This window comes from Rutidosis leptorrhynchoides, chromosome 2, assembly GCF_046630445.1.
Source record: "Rutidosis leptorrhynchoides isolate AG116_Rl617_1_P2 chromosome 2, CSIRO_AGI_Rlap_v1, whole genome shotgun sequence".
Lineage (NCBI taxonomy): Eukaryota > Viridiplantae > Streptophyta > Magnoliopsida > Asterales > Asteraceae > Rutidosis > Rutidosis leptorrhynchoides.
In genome coordinates, this window is record NC_092334.1 from 439,601,064 (window position 1) to 439,614,021 (window position 12,958).

Genomic DNA, 12,958 nt, shown 5'->3' on the forward strand with positions numbered 1-12,958 from the left:
GTAGTCTTCGTTCTATTAATCTCCACATATGAACTTCAACCTTGAGCGGTACCAAGTTGTTTCTTATTGTTTCGTTATGATTATGACCGCCACCTAAGTAATTTTCATCAATTAAGCTCGAAAGTGTTCTAGTATTGAAAGACCCGTTACCTGCTAATTTCTATACCCGTCCGTCTGCTTCCCTGCTTGACTTATCGAACGAAAACAGAAGGTTTAACAGCTCGATCAGATCGTCATTTGTTTTGCTGCTTGGACTTCGACACCATTCCCACATAACAGTAGGATGCCCTTTGTTTGGCCATGTAATTCTTTCACGTACTACAACAATTTTATTACTTTCAAGATGATATAGTCTCGGGAATTTCTGCATTAGCGGCACATCAATCAACCAGGAAGCTTTCCAGAATGTTGTTGTTGCTCCATCGCCAATAGCTCGGATGAAGGAGTTTCGAAAGTTGCTAATGTACCTGCCAAGATCCCAACCTGCACGTACAATGTTAGTCTAGACTCCACCCCTACTCTTTGGCCTAACCGTATCCGAAGAATCAGTCAGCCCATTGGGCCTGTGGATGGAGGCAATTATTTTAGCCCAAAAGGAGCCGGACTCCGACTTGAAACGTCACCACCATTTCGCAATTAAAGATAAAAAAAAAATTCTAGTAATGACCCAATTTTTAAACTCCCGACCTCATAAGGAGAGAGAACATCAAACTATTTAACCCTAGCCATTTTGCAGCTTCACCCGCCCCAAAATTTATTTTAATATAACTTTTTATTAGCAAAATACCTTTTTATTTTATTCATTTAATTTTAAGAGCTAACAAACAAACAAAAATTAATTAATTATGTGTGGGACTTGGTTCAAGTCCATTTTTAAACCATCACAACTCATAATTTATGTTGACCGCCTCACAATATCTTAGGCTGAACGCCTCTAAAGACCTCCTAGCAGGGCCGTCTCAACAATTTAATGGCCGTAGACGAAAATAAAAATGGGCTCACATATACGTTAAATTTTTTTATTACGCATAAAAAATAATAAATTTATTTACTTATTTACTTAAATTGTATTTAACTATTGAAAATAAGGTATTTTAACTTTAATGATAATTTTTTTTGATTTAATTAAATATATTGAGAAAATTTTTACATATTCAAAATTTTGAGCCCTTCTAAATTTTTGGGCCCTAGGCGATGTCTATTTTGCCTATGCTCGAAAATCTCTACTCCTAGGGGCATTGTGGAAGATTGTAAAAGATAAAGTGTTGGATCTAAGAATTAATGCTGTGTTTTCAAGTTTTTTTTTAAGTTGAAAAAAATGAGATGGAAAGAAGAAGAGAGAATAATAATGGAAATAATGTAAGGTAAAATAATTCGAGTTGAAATGATAGTAATAGAAATGAAAGAAATATAAGGAAAATTAACATTTTTACAATTATATCATTTGTAAGATTTGAACAAAATGATTTAAAAATAACTTATATGATCAATATATAACATTTACTAGTATGTAGTTGTTAGTTTTATACATATTATTATTTTTGAACACAGGATAAAAGTAGAGAAAAAAGAGTTTATTTTTTTTTTCATTATTTTATATAGCGTTCAATAATAATAATAATGTTTATTATCAGATAATAGGATGATGATTAAATACTCCATCCGTCTCATTTCTATTGTTCAGTATTCTATTTTTGAATGTCAAAATTAATTGTCCACTTCCATAAATGGATAAGAATAATGTGATAAAGTTCTTTATGCTCCTACTTTTTACATGTAAGACAAAAAGATAGGTAAAAAGTAAGAGGTAAAACTAGAAAGTTAACAAAAAAAAATATATGTGACAGTCACTTTTTCTTAAACTGTGTGTTTGTTGTCTAGGGACAATAGATTTGGGACGGATGGAGTATAATTTTAAAATCAACATGTAGGTTTCCCTTCCAATCTGCCCAAATATAGGCGGAAAGTGTTGTTAACAAAAACATTATCTAATCTCCTTTCTAATCCACTCTTCTCATTTCCTTTCCACTTAAAACAAAAATGCGAGAATGCTTATTGTTTTTTTATCCACTTAACTCCTTTCCATTTCATCTTAGAAAAAAAATCGAGAATGCAGCGTAAGAAATTTATTTGACTGTGTCAAAATGTTAAAAAATAATCAAAATTTAAAAATGAGTGAAAAACGTCGAACTTACAAATACAATAAAAAATTCAATCACCGGGAGTGACTGACTCGGTTTCCCCTTCATAGTTGTTAAAGAAATACGAATATAAGAGAATAGAGGATGCAGAATTTGCAGTTTCTTTGGTGTGGGCTTTTGTTGGGCCGGAGTATTTCAAACTTGACATTTGCTTAAGTTGGGGTGAATGTTGCATCTTAAACACAAGTTATTTCGGGGCCTACCGTATTCAAGTTCAAGTGTCCAACAATTCATTTAGGTACAAACTTTCAAAATGAACAAATACCTAACCCCCCCCCCCCCCCCCCCCCCCCCCCCCCCCCCCCCCCCTTCTTGAAACTTTTTTCATGGATTGAAAAAGTAGTATGCATCCGAATATAGGGGAGGATCTTATACTTTCGACAATTGACAAATGAAGATTTAAATTTACCAGGCTTAACACGTTTATGGTACAAATATAATGTGCGTCCCATTTTAATTTATAGATAGATAGATGTTCGCATAATAAAATTCATATATAAACTCTCAAATCTTACGCATATCCAAATCCGGCTAAAAATTTATGGTGTAAATGCAATTACTGAATGTTACATTCAAATTTTGCAGTTTGTGTGGGTGATTTTAATTTCTTCTAACAATCATTTCGAGTAACTGTAACTTACTTAAAATGGAAATGAGAGTTATATGGTTAAACTTAATAACGGGTTTAGAAATTGCGGAATGCACGTTCGTAAGAATTGACTAGACACTGTTGCAAAATTAGCGGGGTCAAAGGCGGCGCCCCCCCCCCCCCCCCCCTCTCTTTCTTCTCACGGGGTTCAAGGGGCGGCACCCCTTGCGGAGTCGTCCAAGTGGCAGCTAATATTTCGTGTAACAAGTTTTCCTACAAAAACTAAGAGTTGTACCCTTTCGTTATCTACTACCAAATTACAAAAAATTCGAATTATGAATTTGACATATTTGCTTTCATTCAAAAACACAGAAAAATATAAACACTCTAATTTTATGATTCGATTTTTTCTTGCACGAAAACGAACTGAACTGAAGTCTGGTCTTATCCTAGTTAAGATTTCGTGTAACCTGAGACTTCATATGGTCGATGTACTTAATTGTAAAAATGTTTCACATGATTCAAGATCAATTCAGTTTATTATACAAAACCCTAGACTTATATGCATACATTTGTTTCTTCCTATATCCGATGTGACACTTTAGTTTTCACCACAACACAATCATAGCTCAATTCAGTTCGTCCATATGTAAACTTATTGATCACTTAAACAAACTTTACAACATTACAAAGAACTTTAAGTACTATAGCTAATGACTAATCCAAGCTATTCTTGGGTTGGACAAATTATCCAGAGCTGCTCTGCCACAAAAGATAATGTTACATTGTTGTTCTTCTACAACCAACCATGGATATATTTGTAATCAAGTTAACGACATCATAAAAGGTTGGGAACTTCACAGTTTTTCGATGGTGATCTTAACCCCATCTTCTGGTTTAGGATGTGGGAGATAATTTATTTTTGCGTCTGGATTAACCAATTTCCATCTGAAATCCATTACATAGTTCAAAGAAATTTAAGTTATTTTTTAAATATAGAAGCATCTTCAAATTATATACAACTTTGAAATCTTGAATGATAATTACGTACTTGTACCCAGTAGACAAATAATGGAGAAACAAGGCGATTTGTAAACGAGCAAGCATGTTTCCTGCACAAAATCTTGATCCGCCACCAAACACTTGCAAGGTTCTAGGTGCCATAGGCGCCTTCAAGCACAATAATTTTAGTTTTGAAGAAATGTGAGGAACAATTAATATAAAAATTAAGATTTTTTGGTATCTAACTTACATCCCATCTATCAGGGTTGAAACACATTGGATCATCAAAATTTGTTGCATCTGTGTGAAGATACCTAAGCCATAGAATCACATTCCACCCTTTTGGTATGGTGTACCCTACATGAAATAGTAGCCCTTTTAGAAACAAACACAGTAAAATAAACTAAGAATATATGTTTACCTTCATAAGTAACGTCTTTTGTTGCTCTGCGAAATACATAACCGGCAACATTCGCCATTCTGATTGTTTCGTCAACAACCTGTTAGAATAATTAAGATTAGTTAGATCATAAGCTACCAGTGCTTCCAAAATGAATATAAATTTAGTACCTTGGTTGTGTACTTCAATTTTAGAATCTCTTCACTTGTAACAAGTTGCCCTTGTTTTTCATTTTTGAGAGTCATGTTCTCGTCCTATCATGTTAGCATGGATTAAGATGAGATCGAATAGGGATTCAAAACCATGAACGCGTATAAAGTTTGCTAGTTTAAAGCTTACCCGAAGCTTTTGTAGAACCTTTGGGTATTTAGCAAGATAGTAGATTGCCCAGGTTGTTGTTAGAGATGTTGTTTCAAAGCTAGCAAGGAGAATGCCAATAATGGTATCAAGAACTTCTATGTCAGTTAATCGACTCCCATCTTCATCCTTCAAATTCATCAATTCGTCCAGTACATCATTGATCGGACGATTAGTTTCCATCTTCCTTTTCTTTAACTCTTCCTTGAATATCGCAATGATCATTTTACGACACTGTCAAAAAAATATAATTGAGGATTACAAGAGGCGATTGTGTTCTCGTGCAAGGTCTTAATCAGTAATCTCCATGTGTTTTTTCTATTGGAAGTTAAATCGGGTGGATGATATTGTGTACGGATGGATTGCTTGGGCAATGGGTGCTATTGGGTCGGGTCGGGGGCTCACACGACAAGTTATCTCCTAAACTAAGAAGATAGGTGCCGTATTCGAAGAGAGGTTCTTGGTCCCAAGCTAGTAGCATAGATCGGATTATAGCTCAACGGAATTTTTGGTGTCGAAAGATGTCACTTGCTTGTGGGTTAACAAGTGAAATGCGGCGTGATTCGGGTGTCTCATCTAACGGTATCAAAAGGAGTTGTAATTAGCGGGTGTGGTTATTGTTGTGGGATGAAGTCGAGTTAAAGATAGGTGTTGTTTAACATCTCCTTTGAGTGGGAGATTATTGGGGTGCGAAGTCGAGTGAAAACTTAAAATGAAGATTCCCGGCAGCCTGGGCTTTTCGCGACCGTGAGCTAGGTATGGTGCCCGCGAGATTTAGGCAAAGTCAAGTTGCTGTTTTTGCTTATCTCGCGACTGCGAAAAATGAGTGGTGATCGCAAAATTTGGTCGCCTAGAATTTCATTTGGTTTAGGATTCATTTTTGTGTCACGATTGTAACTCGTTTTATGCTATAAATACCCTCATATGTAACCTCAAAATAATACCTACGAAGTTAATAAAGAATACTCTTTGGTTGGTCGTGGATTAAAGTAATCACACTGATTACATATAATCACGTTATATTCTCTTGTTTTTTACGTTCTTGCTGATATCTTCATGTTCACTTAGTATATTCGTTTGTTGTCTTGTGGGTTATCAAGGCTTGTTAGGACTAAACTAATCATTACTAAGAGACATTATATAATTTAGGCTCAACCAGTGACCAAGGATCTAATAAAAAATATCAAACCCGTTATTTGTTATTGATATTAAAAATGAAAAAATCAAACCCATTGAATTTATTGCACACATTTTGTTGGTAACTTACTCCTTCCGTCCCAGATTAAATGTCTACCAACAGAACTTCTTCAATTTATGATAGTTTAGTGAAATCTCTACTTCACCGCTCATTCAAAAAGTGAGTGTAATTAATTAATTTCTAAAACAAAGTAAGAAGCGGCGAAATCGTTAGTAAAAGTTTTTTTCTAGACTTCCATATATAAAATGGTAGAAATGGAACATTAGTGTCTTTTTTTAGTATTATTTTGAGTAAAAAGACATTTATTTTGAGACAGATATAAATAGTAATGTGGACTTTTTTTAGACAGATAAAATATTATGTTAGCGTTTTAGGTCTACGAATGAAGTACTAATATAAATATGTGAAGTACTAATATTGATAAGTGACATACAGTTATTTGCAGCTATACAGTTAACGAGAAGTAAATACCTGCAATGCACCGTAATATGTTGTTCCGGGTACATTCAAGGGGTACGATCTAAGACCCTTAACCAATGTAGCATAATATCCAGCGATTCTATCAAGGGTCGCTCCTGACTCGATACTCGCAAAGTACATACCAATATTCTCTAGTGTAACCTTCTTCACTTGATTGTATGAATTAATATTACCACGTTGGGCCCAAGACTCGAGGGCTGAGATTATACGTGGTTGAATGGCTTGTGCGATCCTACGAAGTGCATCTGGTTGGTTCGCACTTCTAGATATGAAGCTTTTCATCCTCATATGTGCTTTTCCATGAACCGAAAGTATCGAATTGTTACCTAAAATCTCGACATTAGGAAATTCCAGTTTGAAGCTTTCATCGGCTCGAAACACATATTTAGTTGCCGCTGGTGTACACATGATAACCGATGGTTTACCGAATAAGTGTGTCTTATACATCCCTATCCCATCACCGTACCTATTTATGTAAAAAACCGTCAAATACATAGAAGATTAGCATGACATCTGCATAAGAAAGACACACAAATAGTGAAATGGTAAAAATAAAAAAAAAATAAAAAATAAAAAAAAAGCAAAATATAGTTACTTGTGACGTTTAAAGTTGATGTAATCTTCTGGACGCCGTAGGAATTTGAAGTACCAAAAAAAAGTGAACGTTTCACCAAAAATTGGAAGGCCCATATGGCCTGGCGGCAGCTTTGTGCCGCCTTTGGTTAACCTTCGAGTTGCCATAACAAGACCATACCATATGTCATTCCACCACCACAACAGACAGGCTACGAGTGGGACGGCCCCGAATACCGCCGTGAACCATAACAATACTACCATTTTTAACTTGGTACAAGGTTATGTTCTATTCAGCTTAAATGAAATTTCATGTATTTATAAGCATTTAAAAAAGATACCGTAGCTAATTAACATGTATATTCGAACAACACTTGAAGACAAGGTTATAAATTAGATGCTCACTAAACTCAAGTAATTAGACTTGCCCATAAATAATCTTTTAGATAAAATATCCTAGACTTTGTAATACAGAGGAATATTGTATCTCTTCCTATCCATATATCAATATTTTACATGATCTTTGTTACTATCAAATAAACCTAGGATTGTTAATATACTTTAGTGGAGCTTTCATTGTTTCTTCCTAATCACCATTGACTATTTAAAATAACATTTGAAATAACATATATCTATCTATATATATAAAATAGAGATTCCATTAGCTTACATGTCATTAGCTCCTTAAATATTGCATATTAAATCAAGTGTAATTTTCACATGTCACAATTATTCATATATACCCTTATCAACTTTTAAAATCATATATTTACCCAAGTAAATAACATAATATCATATATACCCAATTTAAATACTAAAACTACCATATGTATCCATTTAATTTAAAAAATTCACTAAACCCAATTTTACACAATTTAATTCCTATTTCATCTCTACTCTTATATACTACTACGATCATCAGAAAAATTTGTTCATACACACATGTCCTAAGAAAAATCATAAGAAAAACTACCAAATAATTTTTAATACTAATTTTGAGGGAATAGTAACGTATTACTCCTATTAGTAAAATTATGTCATTACATAATTAGATTCAACCGATTTCTTAAATTTGATAGTAACTCGAGCAACTTTTTGTTGTTGCAACTACACGCAATATGAAACATATATGTATTTTATAGTCCCGTTTTGCCAACGAAACATACTAACATACTAGAAATGCGTCATTTTTTAACAACTATGACTTATTGAAAATAGAGTACGGGCTCAAATTAACCACACTTAAGCTATTGGGTCGACATGTCCCAATTAAACGCAACCACAAATTGCTTGAAAATGTAGATCAAGCGTCATATAATTAAAATAAGTGACTTATTTAAAGCGGATTTTGAGTAGTCGTGCAATGCACGGGCTCAAAACCTAGTTATTATATATAATATATAGGGGAGTGTTATTTACAGGATCATTTTTGTTATGTACACAACTAATCATATTTTACAGTATTGTACAGTATAACACGGTAAAATATGATTGGTTGTGTACATAAGAAAAAAGATTGTGTACATACCCTTAATATATAAGAATCATCGTTTATATTTCTTAATTTGATGATTTTTTTTGTTAGTGTGAGATATACAATACAATATAACCTAGATAATTCTAACAAATGAATTATTCCAAAACAAAATATAACCTAGATAAGCTCATCAAAGACAAAATTACATGGATAGTCATTGTGGTTTGCTTAATACTCCATGCATAGTCCAAACTTCATTTTTTCACCTAGATAGTCCAAAATTATGTACATTTTACACAGACAGTCCAATTTTCTAACGTTCGTTGATTTTATCCGTTAACTTCAGTCATGTGCCACACAAATGAGGATAAATCCGACTTTTTCTTGAAATACCTATATTTTTCCTTTATTTTTTCTTTCGGTAATTTTCTTCTCTACCTAACCCATTTGATATATTTATGGTCGAAAATAACCGGGATCCAATATGGCAAAATGATAAAACACGGATTCTCCATAAACCCACCACCATATTTTCAACCTGATTAAAACCCCTAAATCCTCACATTTCTTCATCTTGTTAAACCACACAATTACCACCACCTCCTAATTCCCCTCAGTTTCACCTTTTCAACCACCTCACGGTCGCACTCACCATTGCCCTAGCTTCCTCCGGTGAAGGCATCGAAAATAAGTAAGATGAAATTGATGCCGATCCGGAAATGGTACATAAGGCATCTGTAAGAGCTGAAATAAAACAACAACCACCACCATCATCGTCTCTTTCACAGACGATAACCGCCATCGTCATCTCCTTCAATTAGGGTTTCGATTTAGGGTTAATTATTGTTGCCAATCACATGCTAGGGGTTAACAGAAAATTTTAACGGATGAGATGATTTTGGATTATTCCTGTAAAATGTGCATACTCCTGGACTATCTAGGTGAAAAAATCTAGTTTGGACTATCCGTGTAGTTTTTTAGCAAACCACAAAGACTATCCATATAATTTTGTTTTCATCAAAGTAAACGTTACTATATTATACAGTACAACACACACACACACACACACACACACACACATATATATATATATATATATATATATATATATATATATATATATATATATATATATATATATGTGTGTGTGTGTGTGTGTGTGTGTGTGTGTGTGTGTATATATATTTTTTTTTTGGGTAAGCGAGGAACCCTCCTATAACGAGCACATTGGCTCCCCATAGAAGGTAAAACCTCAAGTAATCAAGCCTCCCGAGCGCGAGATCTGGTACTGGGTGAATTGCGTATTATGTGCATCCTCTAGTCACACTCCCTTTTTGAACAATTTGGCATAGCCAGGAATTGAACCCGGGTGGTGTGCTTCATTGGGCAACTCGGTGACCACTCAGGCAAGCCTGAATGGTTATATATATGTATGTGTGTGTGTGTGTGTATATATATATATATATATATATATATATATATATATATATATATATATATATGTATATGAGTAAAACCTAAAAATGATTGGTGCATATAATTATGAAAAGTTTAAAACTTTGAAAAATGTGCACCCAATTTATTTTTTAATCAATGAAATGTTTGTTCTACACCCAACTTATATGTATAACTGCCACATATTCTCTATCCTCTATATATATATATATATATATATATATATATATATATATATATATATATACATATATATATATATATATATATATATATATAATAAAAAGGTATTTGTTTAGGTGTAATTTTCTAATTAAATTGGATTAATTATTCGTTATAATTTAATATATATACCTATAGATATAGATTTACATATATAGATAATCATTTATTATGAAAGTTATGGAATGTTAATACTCCGTATTTATTAATGATTATTATTATTATATATAGTTTAAGTGGATTGAGTTTTGTTGTAGACACATTTTCCCTCTCATATATTTTATTTATGTAAAATCAAGTTTTGTTGTTGTTATACTATTTATTCATTATTAAATATTATTACATATTATGGAATATTTATCTTTAATTATTATTTATTATTATTATGTTAATATTATCTATGATAAGAATAAGTATTTTTAGTAAATGCCCAACTTTTTGACACATATGCTATGACTAACTTATAAACATTCAAATAACATAAAATTAAACTTGTGGGTTACATTTATATTCAAAAAATAATTGTATATAATAATTTTAAAATAATATAACATACACTTTAGTAATGTTACGTTACATAACAAATTTTCAATGTACTCTAAATATTACGTAATATATAATTTATATATTAAAAAAATATTAATGGTGAGGAAAAAAATTGTAGACATTAAGTTACTAACACCATCCAAAACCACTTTTCAAATTTGTCAACATCACGGGTTCAAAAACTCAAAATAACTTTTAAAATTCGTAACACCACATGCTCTAAAACTCGAAAGGAATTTTTAAAATCTGTTAACTCCACGGGCTCTTAAACTCCAAAGAATTTTTAAAATTTGTTAACACTACGGGCTCTTAAATAATTCTTATACTTTTTCTATTTTTTTAGTTCATTTTTATATATCAATATGAACTACAAATTACATTTTTTGCACGGTTTTTTACACACCCGTGAAACACACGGTCTCAAAAAATTAGTATATATATATAAACCAAAAGTTTTTTGTGAATTGTGGTTGAAAGTTATTTTAGAATGTTTGTATCTATATATTATAAATATATATCTATATTATATATATTATTAAATTAATTACAAGTTAATTGCGGAGTACAATATATTTTAGGTTTTGTAGAATAACTCTGTTTTGTCTCACTGTATCCATGGGTAAATCTTATAATGTTTTAAACATATGGGGAAATTTTAATTACGGAAATCAATTTATTTTAATTAATTAATAAATTATTAAATTAATAAAATATTTGATATTATTGATGAGGAATTCATAATTTACTAGTGAAATGACCCGTGAAATCACGGGCTTGTTTAAATGAAACAGTTTAACGATGTGTTTTATTTATTAAGTGAACGTAAATGTTAAAGTCATTTAGTTTAATGACCCGTGGAACCACATATTCCGACTAAGAAACTTGTCATTGTTTTTACAAACATATTGATATACTTAACTTAGTCAGAATAAATGAACTACATTTATTCTCCCACCACTTACTTTCAATTTTGATCACAATTATTATTTTTCTTATCATAAAATTTATATTGCAACATTTTATTGAGACATGTATTTCGCATATATATGTAACGTAATTAATCTAGTAAAGAAAACCTATATTTGAATAATAATAATAATAATAATAATAATAATAATAATAATAATAATAATAATAATAATAATAATAATAATAATAATAATAATAATAATAATATAATACTCCCTCCATCCGACTACAATTATCCAATTACTTTTTTCACAAAGTTTTAGAAAATTCCACTAAATTCATTCTCCACTAATCAGAAATCTTCTCCCTCCAGAATAACATCTTCTGATTGATTGAAATATCAAGTACATACTTGAAATGGGACATCCCAAAATAGAAAGGTGGATTATTATCATTTTCATTATTATAGTAATATCGTTGTATATGTATGTAAATCAGTATTGTTACTTCATCATATTATTGGTCAAAACAATAACTGAAGTGCTACTGGTGATGTGAGCAAAAGAAGTAAACAATTGTAATTATTTAGATATACATATCATTTTTTTGACGAAACGTGATTTATAGTATCCGTAGCCTATCAATTAAGAGAAATTAACAACAATAAAAAATTTCCAGTCAGCTAAGGATATATAAAGATAACTAATAGTGATCACATTATGTATTCTCACCTTATAATAACTTTATACCGTTGAGGAGAATTAGATGATTAGCATGTACCGATTATGGTAGTTAATATCATAGCACATAGCTCGGAGAAGAAGAAAAAAGCAAGCATGAATAATTGCCGCTAAAAAAATTAGGGCATAATGACGTATCGCATTAAGATTGAATAAATGAGTAAATAAGATGAGTTTATATGTTTAAAATAGGCTCATATAATATAATCATATTTAAGTGGGTAAATATGTTATTATTAAAGTTAAGAAGGGTATGTATGATTAAAATTCTAAATAAAATAATAAACTATTTAATTAATGTTAATGACATCATCAAGATGGCTTAGATTTTTTTCTTTTTATTTTTGATTTTTTTCTTAACAAAAGAAATAGCCTAATAATGAAATCATCATTATAGGATTTTAATAGAAACTATAGAAAAGTAATCCGTAATTAATAATATATTTAATTTGTAATCCGTGTTTACCCTATCGTAAAATATATGGTGGCTAAAACATCAGTTAAATGGAAATCATGGAATAGATTAATTACAATGAAGGGCAATATTCATGACAAATTTTTAAATATTATATAATATATATTATAATTTTTATATAAATAAAAAGATATTAATGGTGAGAAAAAAAATTGTAGACGTTAAGTTATTAACACCACTCAAAACCACTTTTAAAATTTGTCAAGACCACGGACTCTTAAATTCAAAAGAACTTCTAAATTTGTCAACACTGCGGGCTCTTAAACACAAAAGAATAATTGATTGAAAAAATTAATTAATTTTGCACGATTATTTTACCCATCCATGCAATGCA

At 31.3% G+C, this 12,958-nt stretch overlaps 1 protein-coding gene across 1 annotated transcript; it reads right to left on the reverse strand.

Annotated features, from left to right (window-relative positions):
- Window positions 1-3,647: 3,647 nt before the first annotated feature.
- LOC139892434 (ent-kaurenoic acid oxidase 1-like) lies at window positions 3,648-7,064 on the reverse strand. The gene is made up of 8 exons (XM_071875521.1): window positions 6,823-7,064; window positions 6,219-6,693; window positions 4,532-4,783; window positions 4,363-4,446; window positions 4,214-4,292; window positions 4,043-4,149; window positions 3,842-3,960; window positions 3,648-3,738 (listed from the first exon to the last, which is right to left on the reverse strand). The coding sequence occupies exons 1-8, from the start codon at window positions 7,062-7,064 to the stop codon at window positions 3,648-3,650; spliced, it is 1,449 nt and encodes a 482-aa protein (XP_071731622.1).
- Between the last annotated feature and the right edge of the window lie 5,894 nt (window positions 7,065-12,958).

What these genes read in the sequence shown, in the direction of transcription:
- LOC139892434 (XM_071875521.1), bottom strand. Translation starts at nt 7,064, where the DNA reads ATGGTAGTATTGTTATGGTTCACGGCGGTATTCGGGGCCGTCCCACTC. An exon ending in AATTGAAGTACACAACCAAG is followed by an intron (nt 4,293 to 4,362) that starts GTACTAAATTTA and finishes TTATTCTAACAG; the next exon opens with GTTGTTGACGAAACAATCAG. An exon ending in TCAACCCTGATAGATGGGAT is followed by an intron (nt 3,961 to 4,042) that starts GTAAGTTAGATA and finishes TTGTGCTTGAAG; the next exon opens with GCGCCTATGGCACCTAGAAC.